Below are 13,667 nucleotides of genomic sequence, written 5' to 3'. Positions count from 1 at the left end.
CCAGCGCACTTGGTTTCTCCCTTTCCTAAATTTATGGTGATTAATGAATCTTATGTTTCTTACTCTTTCCATTATGTAACACTGATTTGCTTCAATATTTAGATATTCTCCCTGTGGTATCCTAGCTTCCTAACAGATTTTTTCTTCACTTTGTATCTTCCATGGCTTAGTCTATAAAAGACACCCAGCAATTGTTGTTGAAATTTAGAAACTCACAGGCAGTGGGAAAACAAGTGAAAAATTGTTAGAAATTAAACTTCAGGTTATGTTTGCCATTGGCCCTTTGGTGAAAATAATTACACTAAAAAAAATTACATGCAGCCTGTATCTCTTTTTAAATAATATGCTTCAAGATTTTTATAAGGAATTAAAAAAATTTTCTCAAAATTGAACTCTGAGCATATGGCAACAGAATTTTAAAATGGGTGTTTCTAGAGAGACCAATAGTGGGCACTAATGTCAGTCCATTTGACAATTGTGACTATTTGCTGGTAATACTCTTCTCTGCCTTCAACTCACATCATGCCACAATCCATCATTGTATTTCTCTTGGCTTCTAATCTTCAGTTTCTTGTGGCCAACATTAAACATGAAAACCAAGCGGCCGTGGGCTAAGAATAGAGTCATGAAGTCATTCTCTTCTTGATCTGAGACATAGAAAATCATCCCATGGGAGGAACGAGTTTTCAGACGAATGGAGAACTGAGATCTGGTAAAGGAAAAGAAAAAGCTTACTATCCGTAAAATGAGACTGAGGGCTATCTCTAGTTTCCCACAGCAACATAGTGTAAGGAAGAATGAGTAGCCATTCTATCGAATCCCAAGCAGCATTACTTCTCATTATACCTTAGTATTATTCATGAATATTGGGAAAGCATGACTAACCCAAAAATGTAAATCTTTCCCTACTTCTTTATAGAGCAGGGCTACATTCCACATTTAAGGAAGCATTGTTTCACTTAAGGATCATAACGTGTCTTGCTTTGAAAATATGGTTGCACTGAGTTTGTTCATGTGGACAAAATACTAGTCCGTAATTAATGTGCATATAGAAGTTTGCATAGAAACAATATGATTTGTGTGCTATCTAAAATACAGGTTCAATTTGTCTTTCCCAGGAAAAATTAATCAGTAGATATCACAGGGCAAAAATAGCCATCAGAATGTGTAGGAATTAAACAACACCTTCTAGGCATTTAGCTCCAGGCCATATAGATAAGATACATTTATTAGGCTAATTTCTAGTTTGATTTAACTCTAAATTCTTCCCAGTGAATACAAAATACTGATACTGCCTGTTGGCAAATAGCAAATTAGAAAGCATTAGAGGTCACTTACTGACTCCACGGATGTTTGAAAGAGATATAAGACCTATATAAGAATATTTGGGTGCTAACACTAGAAAAAGAAATCTTCAAAGTGCTAAGTAACCTGGAGATTTGCAGAATACTGGGAAGAGGTGCTGGGTTTTACGGATAGCTTGAGGGCTAGCTGAGATACAAGTGGTTTTTGTGTTTTTAGTGTCCTTACTAACCTTCCAGCGGTTCAGAGGCACCCCCATTTTCAATTCGAAAGCAATTTATATGGGGGGAAGGAAGGTAATATCAAGGTTAGATGATGACTCATTTGAAATGTGCCCCATGTTCCTTTCTTTGATTGCCTTTCCTTTTTGATAAAAATACAGCAAACTCCTAGGAGACTGCTGTTTTATGCATCTTACTTTTGGGGAAGAAAGTCACAGAGAATGTAATATATTGGAAAGTAAGAATCGTATACTATTTAACATTTATTTTGGTGATAAAATAATATGATTAAGCGGCACAGAAAGGAAAGATCACAGGAAAAAGATGGCATGTGGCAAATTAAGTCCAGCCATGGCCTAAAGTTTCTGGAAGGATAGTGTGTTACTTTACTTTTCACCAAAATCTCCTTTTAAGTGTTCAAACTCTTGGCGGCTGTTGGCTGTCCCTCCATACTGATAGGCGTGCTCTATTGCTCTAGGACTGTTGGAAAGGTGGCAGTAAGAATCCCTTGGAACATTCCTCTCTGGGAACTTTAGGCTGGCAGGATCCCCCGAAGGTGCATCTTTACTTTTCTCTCCCTGTAAGAATAGGAAATAAATCATATTAAGGGATAAAACTGATATACTAGTAGCAAGCGTTCCTTTGTGATTTCTTTATCATTAATAAAAATAAAAATAAAATAATACTGAAAGCGTATATTATTTGTGCATTTTCCATTCATGAAATATTAGGCCCCTCTCTTTCCTTAAGCAGATGACAGCAGGAGCTGTAGTATTAAAAAAACAAACAAACAAACAAATGAAAACACCGTATGTTAACAAATCCAAAATTCTAGTCTGTGATAGTAGAGCAGAGCTAACCTGAAGCCACAGGGATAACTGTTCTATCATTTAAATTAAATGCACATCTTAGCCAATGGTGACAAATGGAAATATTGACAATAAAATAACCCTGTGGAATCAATCAATAAAACCCTCATATCATAGACAACAATATTTCTTTAACACACCATTATTATTTATATAGGCTGTTACTAACATACTTAGTAATAACACCTTCAAAATATTTAAGAATATTTTTGGTGATAAGTAGTAAACTTTTATGTGACAGGATATAGAACAGTTACCTTGTGCTCCTAAAATTGCACTGCTGATTTTAAAATTAAGAGCTGTGAGACTATAGGCTAATATTTCATGGTTATTTAGTCTTAATTTTTGAAGCAAAATTAAAGTAAATGCAAATAAATCTGATCATCCCGTCGTTGTATTCATTTATCCAAGCAAATATTTATTGAATACCTACTAGGTAAAAATGACGTGGAAGGAAATGAGTATTTCTGCATGCCCTCCACGGGCAGTGTGTGATGGGGAAGAGAAAGGTGAGTGAAAGGTGAGTTTCTTTTTTTTAAGGAATTGAAAATTGATTTGGAAAAACAGGCAAGTAAATAGCAAACTGGAAGACAGGCTGTTGCCAGACAGAAATGACCTTTGATGACTTGCTGGAGGATGGGGTTTTGTTTTTCAGGAGGGTGGGGGTGACAGATTGGTGGGGAGTTAGGGACAGTCCCCAACTCTGGCGGCTCCTCTTTCTTTCCATTGCTATGGAGAGGATCTCACTGTTTCTCAGTCAGTGCATCCACTTTGCTATGGGAAGAGAGCAACTGTGAATCAACTGCAGGGCTCAGCAAAGCTGGGGGCTGCTGGACTACGTACGAGGTCTCCGTGACCAGCCCTGCCTTTCTCTGCTTCTGTGTGGGAATCCATAGACTAGGACATGCCTCTTGTGTGCTGCAGAAAGTAATAAACTCTGGTATATTTATATGTGGCAACCACTCTAAATCCTCTGTGGATATATGCTCTGAATAATAATAATAATAATAATAATAATAATAATAACAGTTATAATTTAATTACTTCACTACCATATAACACAGAGACTCAGTTTACTATCCTAGAATAGCTGTATATGTGGGATTCTGAACCCTACGAGACTCTAACTTTACCAGTGTATTTTTTTTCTCTGAGGGTCTGTTTCTTTGTTTTTCTTTCTTTCTTTTTTTTAAGATTTATTTATTTGAGAGAGAGACAGTGAGCACAAGCAGAGGGAGGGGTAGAGGGAGAGAGGGAAGCATGCTCCCCGCTGAGCAGGGAGCTCAAAGCAGGACTTGATCCCAGGACTCTGAGATCATGACCTGAGCTGAAGGCAGAGGCTTAACCGACTGAGCCACCCAGGCACCCTCTGGGGGTCTGTTTCAATGCAGTAAGATTCTTTTGTTTCACATAACAGCCAAACTAGTTGAGCTACTTAAGCAAAAGAGGGCAATACGTTATAAGGATATGGGAGTATCTTACACAATCCAAGGGAAGATAGTACAGTATAGCGGGGTTCTACCAGGGGCAAGAATCAGGAATTGCAAAGCTAGGAAGAATCGAGGCACTCCTTTTCCAAATGTTTCTGGTATCTCAGCTTTGTTTTTCTCAGACTGCTTTCATCTTTCTTTCTCTTCAGGACAGCTTTCTGCCTTTTTCTCTTTCTACATAGCAGGTTTCTTTCTCTGTACATGATTAACATAGAGCACTTAGGCTTACAAGTTTTCCATTCAATGACCAGCCTAGACTAGTGTCTCTGGGTTCTAAGTTTCTAAGGAAGGGAATCTGATAGCCCAGCTTAGTTCACATGATCTACCCTGGTCCAAACATCTATATCCAGGTAGATGAGGTCACATACCTAAAATACTGGGCTTGCCCTGTGTGTAGGGAATCAATTCTCAAAAAAGGGAGTGGTTGGCTGGATACCCCAGAATGATGTCTATTATAATATATAAAATCTTCATTATCACACGAAACACCACATGAGAAACTATGTCCCCAATTAAATTTAAAAACATAAAAATTATGAAAAATTTCCAGGCTAGAACATAGGTGGTAAGACAGGTATTATGTACTCATGGGGGGAGTAGAAATCAGAGTTCCTCTTTTGGAAAGTAGTTTGCCCTGACCCAGTAAGTTTATCTCTAAGAATAGTTTGTAAAGATTTATTCAGCAATGCAATCAAAGACTAATGTATAATGATCTTCACCCATGAAGGGAGAAACCTGGAAAGCACTGAAAGTCTATTAATGGTTAAATAAATTAAAATATACACATAAAATGAAATATTAGGAAGTTACTATGAAAATAAATTATTATAAGCCCAAATTGCTATGAATCGGCCTTGATAAAAATTTACACCAGTGGCCACACATTTTTCTGGGTAGCTATTTAAGCTATTGATACAAGGGTAAATATGAGAGAAGACTAGCAAACACTTGACATTCTAATTACCAAGAAATATAAGTGAAATCTACAGTGACTGTGTATCTGTTATTATGAAGTTGAATTTTTAAGGCTTTTTACAGGAAAGGCTAAGAGGTTTCCTATAATACTGAAAAGTTTATGTTAATAGTTCCAAGGGCTGTTGATGGCAACCTTGAGAGTATGAATATTTGTTAGGAAACTACATTTGATAGACAGCTTCAAATAGAAAACTGCATTCATTTAAAGGGGCAAAGTGTGTGCCATAGGATGATCTTCCTCATCAGTCTATGATATTAACCTGCTGCATATGATCCACTGACCCATGCTCAAGTTCCAGCTGAAAAGTTTCAGGATAAACCTTTTAGCATCAATATGAGAAGGTGATGGTAAGGTCTCATCAGAATTTTATAGTCTCCTCTGAAAAATCCTTTATATTATCCTCTAGTAAAAGCCTTAATAAAAGTCATAGGACATTATCTTTCTGACTGAATCACTTAAAGTCTTCCATGTGAAATTCAGGAGAGGATCCTGAAAAATTACTAATTTTAGATTATACATAAAAAAAAAAACTATTCTATTACATTGACAAATCATGTGTGAACAAAGGAGGAGTTGCAAGGGGGTCCTAAAAAGTGGTCCCCATAAACTGAAATATATAGGGAAGCACTCAAGATATAATGGCCAGTGAAAAACTATCATAAGCGAGAAGCTGGTGGGGATGCTTTCTTCTCGCTGGTGGGTCAGAAGCCAGCCTTGGAGGGAAATCAGTTTTTCCTCTAAAAGATGCTCAGCCACATTAGCATTCAAGGAAATGCAGATTAAAACCACAATGAGATGCCATATCTGTCCATTAGATTGGCAAAATTATAAAAATTTGATCATATCCAGTGTTAGCAATTGTGAGGGACAATAGGTTCTTTCAAATGCTGTTCACAGGAGTGTAAATTAGTATTGCCTCGATATTGACAATGCACATTCCCTCAAGCCAAGCAATTCTACTTTTAGGAACTGATCCACCAGAAACATTCACAAGGTTCTACAGAGATCTAACAGCTCATATTCATTGAATGTTCTGCTCTATGCCAGGCTTGTAGGGCATTTCATGCATCAACTCATTTAATCTTTATAACAACCCTATGATGCAGATAGCTAAATACGTATTAAACACCTATTATGTGCATTGTTCTAGGCTCTTAGGACACATCAGTGAGCAAATAAAAAAAACGGAGTTTGAATTCTAGCAGAGGAAATAGAGAGTAAATGCCAAACATAAGAAATACAGTCTATAATAAATTAAAATGTGAAAAGTGCTATGGAAAAGAGAACAACTAGGAAAGGCAAAGGAGATGGGTAGTACTTGGGGGGGGGGCAGGAGGCCACTGTGGTATTAATTAGGGGGTTAAGGGAGACCTCACGGAACACTCGAAGGCTGGGCAATCCTGGAAGAAAGAGCCATTCCTGCAGATGTTTGGGGGAAGAGTGGTCCAGGCAGAAAGAAAGATCTTAGGGCAGCAGTGCACATGGCTCGTGCTATTGTGGGCAGAAGAGTGAGTGAGGGAAAGGGGCCCGGAAAATATAGAGCCTCTTATGACATCGTAGGGACTGGAGCTTTTCTTCTGAGTGCAGTGTGAAGGGTACGCTTTGAGCAGGGGAGTACCACAATGTGACCTATGTATAAGCATGTGGCTGTTGCCTAGGGGACAGAGTGTCAGAGAAGCTGGTGGAAGCTGAGAGGCCCGTTGGGAGCCTCTGCCAGGGCCCAGGTGGGAGACGGCGGTGGCCTGGATCAGGGTTGGAGGAGCGGCATCTCAGTGCCTTGTTAAAATTGGACCAGGAGGATGGGTGGGGAGGATTAGCCTGAAAGAGTGGGAAGGAATTGAAAGTTTCATCTGTAATGAAGGCCGCTAATGTACGTGCTGGAGGTAAATGAATGAGAAAAAAACAGTAGTCAGGGAATGCAGTTTAAGAACTCAAGATTTTGTTGGTGGAGCAGCTCTAGTTGATGCCACGGATCAGCCGTGCGTATGAGTGGTTGAAGTGAAGGTCAAGGAAGGAGGGGAAAACAGGATGAGATCAGAAACTTTAATAATTTCCAGGCCTGTGACAGAAGCCTGAGATCGTTACACAAAAGCAAGTGATACTGAGAATTACAGTACTAAATAATACATATTATATATACAAATGGTTGAGTATGGAGCAATTTCAACCATTGTCATAAAAAGCACTGGGCAGTATGGAATAAAAGCTGACTCAAACTGTTTCTTTGGGAATAAAGATTGATACTCCAAACTGATAAACAACAACATCAGACACTAGAAGAATCCCACCTTTCATATGTACACACAGTTGCAAACTGGAGTGAATTTTATGAAGCATCAGTGTCTAGATGTGTGCATGGAATGCGAGGGCAGTTGAGAATCTGGCACAGGATTATCATTTACCTTTTTATTCTGACTTGTTTTAGGCTTTGAGGAATTCTTCCTTTTTTTGTAGAGGAGGAACAAAGGCGAAGACTCAATAGGACACTCATAAAGAGAAGTGTGGACCTTTTCCAAATATCGCTGGAAATCTTCGACCTCCACATCTCTATCCAACCTATGTAGCAGAAGGTAAAAAAAAAACCCTTAAAATGCTGTTCAGAATTACATGATGAAAACTACGGAAGTGGAAGAATTTGGCAATTAAAATTGTGTGTGTGTGTGATGGGTCTGTATCTATCAACCACTATCTTAAGGAGAACCTTTTACACGACCATTTAACAATTCATGGATAATTTTGCCTGGCAGCAGCCCATTCTGACAGACGAACATCTTTTCCCTCACCACACTCTGGATGATTGGTACCGCCTTGGTGTTACTCGATATGTATTAAGTTTCTCCCTTGCTTGCTCTTGTACTCAGGGAGCATTTACTGTCTTTGTTAAGGACCTAGGTTAATGGCTTTGTTTAAAGTGATGCATCAAGAAGAATTTCTTAAACCTCTAACAAGGATTTGGGTATGTTACTCTGTGTTACACCATTAATAAGTACAGATATAATTGCATCTAATATTTATAGCTTGCTGTATGCCAGGTACTTTATGCACATTATCTCATTAAATTGTCATAACAAGGAGGCAGGCATTATTATTATCTGCATTTTGGCAGAGAAGAAACGAAGGTTGACTTAGCCAAGGGCATACAGAAATTTTTATTTATTTATTTATTAACTGCCTTATTTGAATAACAGATTATTTGGGGGTAAGTCCAGGTGAACCTCTGAAGTTAGGACTGTTCTGGGTCTTTCATGTGCTCGCAAAAGTCCAGCCCCCAGTTTGGGGAATGCCCAGCCCAGGAGTTCTTTGAGGCAGAATTGGAATGAGACAGTTGCATTAAGGCATGTAGAGGTTTGTCTGATGGCCAGGGTGTATGGTATATTTCCAGAAGGGGGGCTAGACAGGAGGAAAAGAAAATGGGATCCCTAAAGTAAGTCTCCATGGAGAAGTCTTGAAGGATGGTCCAGTCTCTGCAGCAAGGCTTGGATGATGCAGGGAGTAGATGTTTTTTTTTTTTTAAATTTTTTATTGTTATGTTAATCACCATATATTACATCATTAGTTTTTGATGTAGTGTTCCATGATTCATTGTTTGCGTATAACACCCAGTGCTCCATGCAGAACGTGTCCTCTTTAATACCCATCACGAGGCTAACCCATCCTCCCACCCCCCTCCCCTCTAGAACCCTCAGTTTGTTTTTCAGAGTCCATCGTCTCTCATGGAGGGCATACCGAAATTTAAAGGCATGAAACCTACACACAAATCTAAGTATGTCAGTTGCTCAAGCACATGCAAGCTTTAATTGCTACCCTCTATTGCTTCTCATAAATTTCACAGTTCTCAGTTTTAATAATGTAAACATTTTCATTATTGACTTGATTTTTTTTTTTTTTATCAATCATGCAGACTTATGAATAATAAAAATATCCTACCTGGTAAAGTAGGCATTACTTATACAGCCAGTGAAATTAGCATACTGGGGACTGATGGGTGAGCCACCGAAGTAAAACTTCCTTTCACCGGCTTGTGTCTGTTCCACTTTCCCTTTTGTAGGGTTCTTACTCCCAAGTCTGCTCTTGTCTACTATCAGTTCATATCTGCAAAGGAAAAAGCTTCTTTACACACCACACTGCTAATCTTTTACCTGGAGTTCCATTCTAGGTTGCAGGTTTTCTCATGGAATTGACATAGGACATTCTGGCTAGTGAAAAGATAACAATTTGCCGGACTCCTCACGAGGTCCGGGATAAAATAGGTGAATATTTTTTTTAAGATTTTATTTATTTGATAGAGAGAGCGAGAGAGCACAAGTGGGGGGAGCAGCAGGAGAGGGAGAAGCAGGCTCCCCACTGTGTAGGGGCCCTGGGTCCATGACCTGAGCCGAAGGCAGATGCTTAACCATCTGAGCCACCCAGGTGCCCCAGGTGAATATTTTTATATGCAGAAAAGACTCTCCAAACCCCTAAAAACAAGAAGCTCAGATGATTAATTACCAGCATTTTTTTTTTTTTTTTTTTTGTGGAAAAAGCAGAATGTAACTCATGGTGATTATTTAATCACATTTGGAGAGCCTTTTTTCATTGTCAAGCATATGGACTGGGTTTGAGCGTAATTGGAAATGGAGTCTAGAAAGGCTGATTAATGTGTTTTTTTGTAATGGGAGGGCTCCACAAAAGTGGACATAGAATAGCGGCTGCCTACAACAGAAATTTATTTCTTATTCCAGAAATCTTTCTTCTTATGAGAAAGAAATTCAGTATTACGTATTTAAAAAATAAAGCTAGAGCTTTTAAAATATGGCCATAAATGTAGAGTTCTCAGTTGCTTAATTAAAAATCGAAATGAAACCAATGTTTGAGGATCTCCTTCTATGTGCAAAACCCTGCACTCCATTCAGTAAGTACTATGTGTAGGCACTTCCCTCAAGAAGGTTTGTAGCCTGTGGGTTTATTGGAAAAAACCCTTTATATTCCTGTTAAGTAATTATATAGTGATTTATCTCTTGAAAATTAATAGCAACTTCTTTTTAAAAGAATGAAGGTTGTTCTCTCTACCATTTTTTTTAAGCACTGGAAAAGCAATAGTCTATTATTCATAGTGGTCATTTAGCAGAATCATGCCCTACGAATAAAGGCATCTGGTGGGAAGAATATAAAGTGAGAAGCTGTACCTTGCGGGTGTGACAGAGGTAATGACGAAGTGGGACAGCCCGTCGTTGTACTGCTTATCGGCCGACCGCACCTTGATTCCCTTGACATCCATGACCACAGTGCCGTTATCCAACGAGATGGAGAACACATCCGACTGAAATTCAAGCACAGGGTTTTAAGTTGGAAGGCCAAGGATCCAAAAGATGGACATGTTTACTTCATGGTATTGCTTAAAGGAACACCCGGTGTGTGGGAAGTTTGCCTGTGAAATGATTTCTATGAAAACAACAACGACAGAATATTGCTTATATTGGTGTCGTCGACAAAATTAGGAACATTTCAATGGAGAACTGAAGATTTCTGGTGATTTTGTCATGCTGAGAGTTGTCCCAGGGCTAACGCCTTCCCTAACTCGGGCATTGCTATTCTGTCTTCAGTCTCCCCTCTGGGAAAGGTGATACTCGAATCTCCTTGGGGATGTAGGTAGATGACCAGGCAAGGGTTAATTTGCCAGTTTGGCTTTTTAGGTGTTTTACTTTTCATCTATAGAGGCGGAAGAGAAATAGAAAAAGAGCACAAGTTAACAGTTCTTTTTCTGAATTTGCTTATTGATTGTTTAAAATATTGGCAAATTGATAATCTTGCTTCTCTTCCCTTATAGGGGCACTGACCTCAACATAATTACTTTTTTTGTGGACAAAAAGTGTTATTTAACTAACCATGGTAATCTGAGGCAGGTTTGATGGTGGAGGTCCTACAAAGTGCTTTGGATAAATTCTCACAGTTGCTACTGATTTAAATTCAATTCAATATAAATGTGACAGATACAAGGTAATAAGTATGAAAAGTAAGAGCTGCTTTTACATTTTATTTTATGACCTGCTCTATCAGTGTATATATTGGTGATGACCTTTTCAGAGATAAATCAGTTGGGTCTTGGGGTCACCAAACCTCTGGATATCTTATTTTGTTTTTGAAATAATATATCTTCAGAAGGTGAGTTCAAGTGTTCTATAACCAGTCCAAGAACAGAGAAATATGTTCCTTTTATTATTTTACAAAAAAATCACATATGTATTTGTATATGTACACAGAGGTTCTTAACATTTTTTGTGCTATGCACTCCTTTGGCAGTTTGGTGATATACACGGCCCCTTCAAAAGTAACATTTTAAAATGCATCAAACAAAATATCTAGGAATACAAGGGAAACCAATTATATTGAGATACAGTTTCAAAATATTAAAACAATAAATCTGTGATATAGTAATATATGTACTTCTTTATCAAAGTGTTAAATTGTAAGATCTCTCAACAGATCTAATAACTACTGTAATTTAAAAGTAGCAATGAGCAAAAATGATATTTTGAGATATCTGTGGCAACTACTATTTGAAATGAAAAATACCTGTGGTTTTTATTAATGATAAAGTAACAGGTTCTGCAAATATTACTGTGGTTTGTTGCTGACATTTGTAATCGAAGAAAATGCTAAATTTTAGTTTGAGAAAAATAAAATTAAAAAAAAAATCTTAATTTTTTCTGACCTAGGTCCACAGACACACTGAATTTTCTCCATGAACTCCTGAGGGGTGGGTCTATGAATCCTAGGTTCAGAACTCCTGATATGCAATATACGTAATTATAAAGTGTCTGAAATGAGGCATTCTGTGTGTGCTCATGTGAATCAAAATTAATCTGAATAGAAAATCACTTTTAACGTGCTTAAACAGTATATTTAATAGACAAAACAATTACTACAAAAAAGTTCCCATAGGGAAAAAGAAATACTTACTCCTGAAGCATAATAGAATAGTAACCCATTTGGCTGTAATGTTCGGAAATTAAAACCTCCTTCGAAGCCATCGAAGAAAGATATTTTCTGAACTGAAGCAATGAAACTCTGCCCATTGAAATATGCTCTGCGAGATATCTGCGTGGCAAAAAAAAGTGAATATAGTGTTTGTGATAATTGTCAAATGCTTAAAATGTCAATTTCTCACACACCAAAGCCCTTGTCTACTGGTTTCTATATTAATAGTTTATGTTTTAACTTCCCGTTTATACTGAAATTCAGGCATGGTAATAGGTCCGTCTGTGTGCCTCTAGCTGATGGGGTTTTAGCTTCTCCACTTCCTCCACCTGAGTGAGTAAAGATGCCCGCACTGCCTCTCTGGGCTTTTGAAGCCCCACCCACTGAAAACTGAAGCAAATGGACAAGTCACAGAGGAAGCCCCACACGCCTTTTTAGCTTAATGTTGCTCCTTTTTTTTTTTTAAAGATTTTATTTATTTTTTTGACAGAGAGAGCGAGCACAAGCAGGGGGAGGGGCAGGCAGAGGGAGAAGGAGAAGCAGGCCTCCCATGGAGCAGGGAGCCCGATGCAGGGCTCGATCCCAGGACCCTGGGATCATGACCCGAGCCAAAGGCAGACGCTTAACGACTGAGCCACCCAGGCGCCCCAGTGTTTCTCCTTTTTTCTGGTGGCAGAAAGGAGTCCAAGGTATACTTAAGCTCACAGAGAAGCTGAAAAAAGCTTTTCCAGCTTTTGAGAATGGTAAGTTTTATGTCTATTTATTTGTGTGTGTGTGTGTGGGTGTGTGTGTGTCTATTTATTAAAGTGCTTTTGATTGACTGGTACTTACAAGAGAGTCTTCTGGGCATCCATAACCAACTCCCAGGGTTTCTGTCTGCTCTAATAAATTGAAATCTTTCTTTTGGAACTGGAAACCCTTCATGCATCCTCTGAAGTTGACATCTAAGGGAAGGTGCGCTCTGAGGGTCCTAGAAAAAAAATTAGTCTTCAGTGATACGATGACGATGATGATGTTACCCTGCATATGTGGGATATGAAATTTGATTTTATTTATAGTCATGTTTAGTAGCTTTGTAATTATTCATATTCTCATGCCTTCTTTCATAAGCACACAGTAATGTCTAATCTTTGCCTACAGAACAGCTTTATTCTGCATCAAGCCAATTTGTTTACTTCTTTATAGTTTTCAAGACACTTTAACTTACATTAGCTCATTTCATGTTTATAAAAATTCTGTGATATAAAAGGAAAGGCTATTATTTCCCTTTTACAGATGATTAATAGGTTGAACCATACGGAACTGATGTATTTTAGGTCAAAAATGGTCAACTCTTGGCAACTTCACATGTTTTAACCTATAAAATGAAACTAAGACACATCAAAATCTCTTTATTTGTTTTTTTTTTTTTTAAATGTCACAAGTGGTAAGTTAGGATTTGAATCCAGGTCTTCAGTCTTCCACTAATCCATTCCCAAGTGAATTGGATTAAAGTCATGAACTCATCTTCTTGGCTTTTTTGCAACGCACTATAATCAACTAAGGCTAGAGGAATGTTCTAGTGAATGTTGAGCTTTTGGATTAATAGGAAAGTAAGAAATCTTTTATCTTTGAAATCAGGGATGCCGTTTTGATTAGTATTGTAATCCCAGTACCTATCATTATGCCTAGTATACAAGAGGCACCAAGAGCATATTATCAAATATTGCATGACTATGAAGTTAGTTTTGATCAAATTACAATGGTTTCAATGTATTTTAAATGAACACTGGCCAAACTAAGGAGTAACAGTCCCACTATATTCTGTTCCATTAAGATCACACCTATGCAGAACATGCCCTCTTTAATACCC

General features: G+C 38.1%; 1 protein-coding gene across 1 annotated transcript in view; it reads right to left on the bottom strand.

Moving 5' to 3' along the window:
• LOC116634720 (laminin subunit alpha-4) overlaps window positions 1-13,667 on the bottom strand; it is a 154,135-nt gene that overhangs the window by 9,686 nt on the left and 130,782 nt on the right. The window contains exons 23-29 of the mRNA XM_032408263.1: window positions 12,647-12,785; window positions 11,798-11,935; window positions 10,024-10,157; window positions 8,786-8,950; window positions 7,261-7,414; window positions 1,914-2,101; window positions 520-709 (exon numbers count right to left, since the gene is read on the bottom strand). Coding sequence (XP_032264154.1) covers window positions 520-709; window positions 1,914-2,101; window positions 7,261-7,414; window positions 8,786-8,950; window positions 10,024-10,157; window positions 11,798-11,935; window positions 12,647-12,785 — 1,108 coding nt within the window. The remainder of the gene's footprint in view (window positions 1-519; window positions 710-1,913; window positions 2,102-7,260; window positions 7,415-8,785; window positions 8,951-10,023; window positions 10,158-11,797; window positions 11,936-12,646; window positions 12,786-13,667) is intronic.

Source organism: Phoca vitulina, unplaced genomic scaffold (assembly GCF_004348235.1).
Source record: "Phoca vitulina isolate PV1807 unplaced genomic scaffold, GSC_HSeal_1.0 scaffold9, whole genome shotgun sequence".
NCBI lineage: Eukaryota > Metazoa > Chordata > Mammalia > Carnivora > Phocidae > Phoca > Phoca vitulina.
Note: the sequence above shows the minus strand (reverse complement) of the source record. Positions and strands in the feature narration are given on the sequence as shown.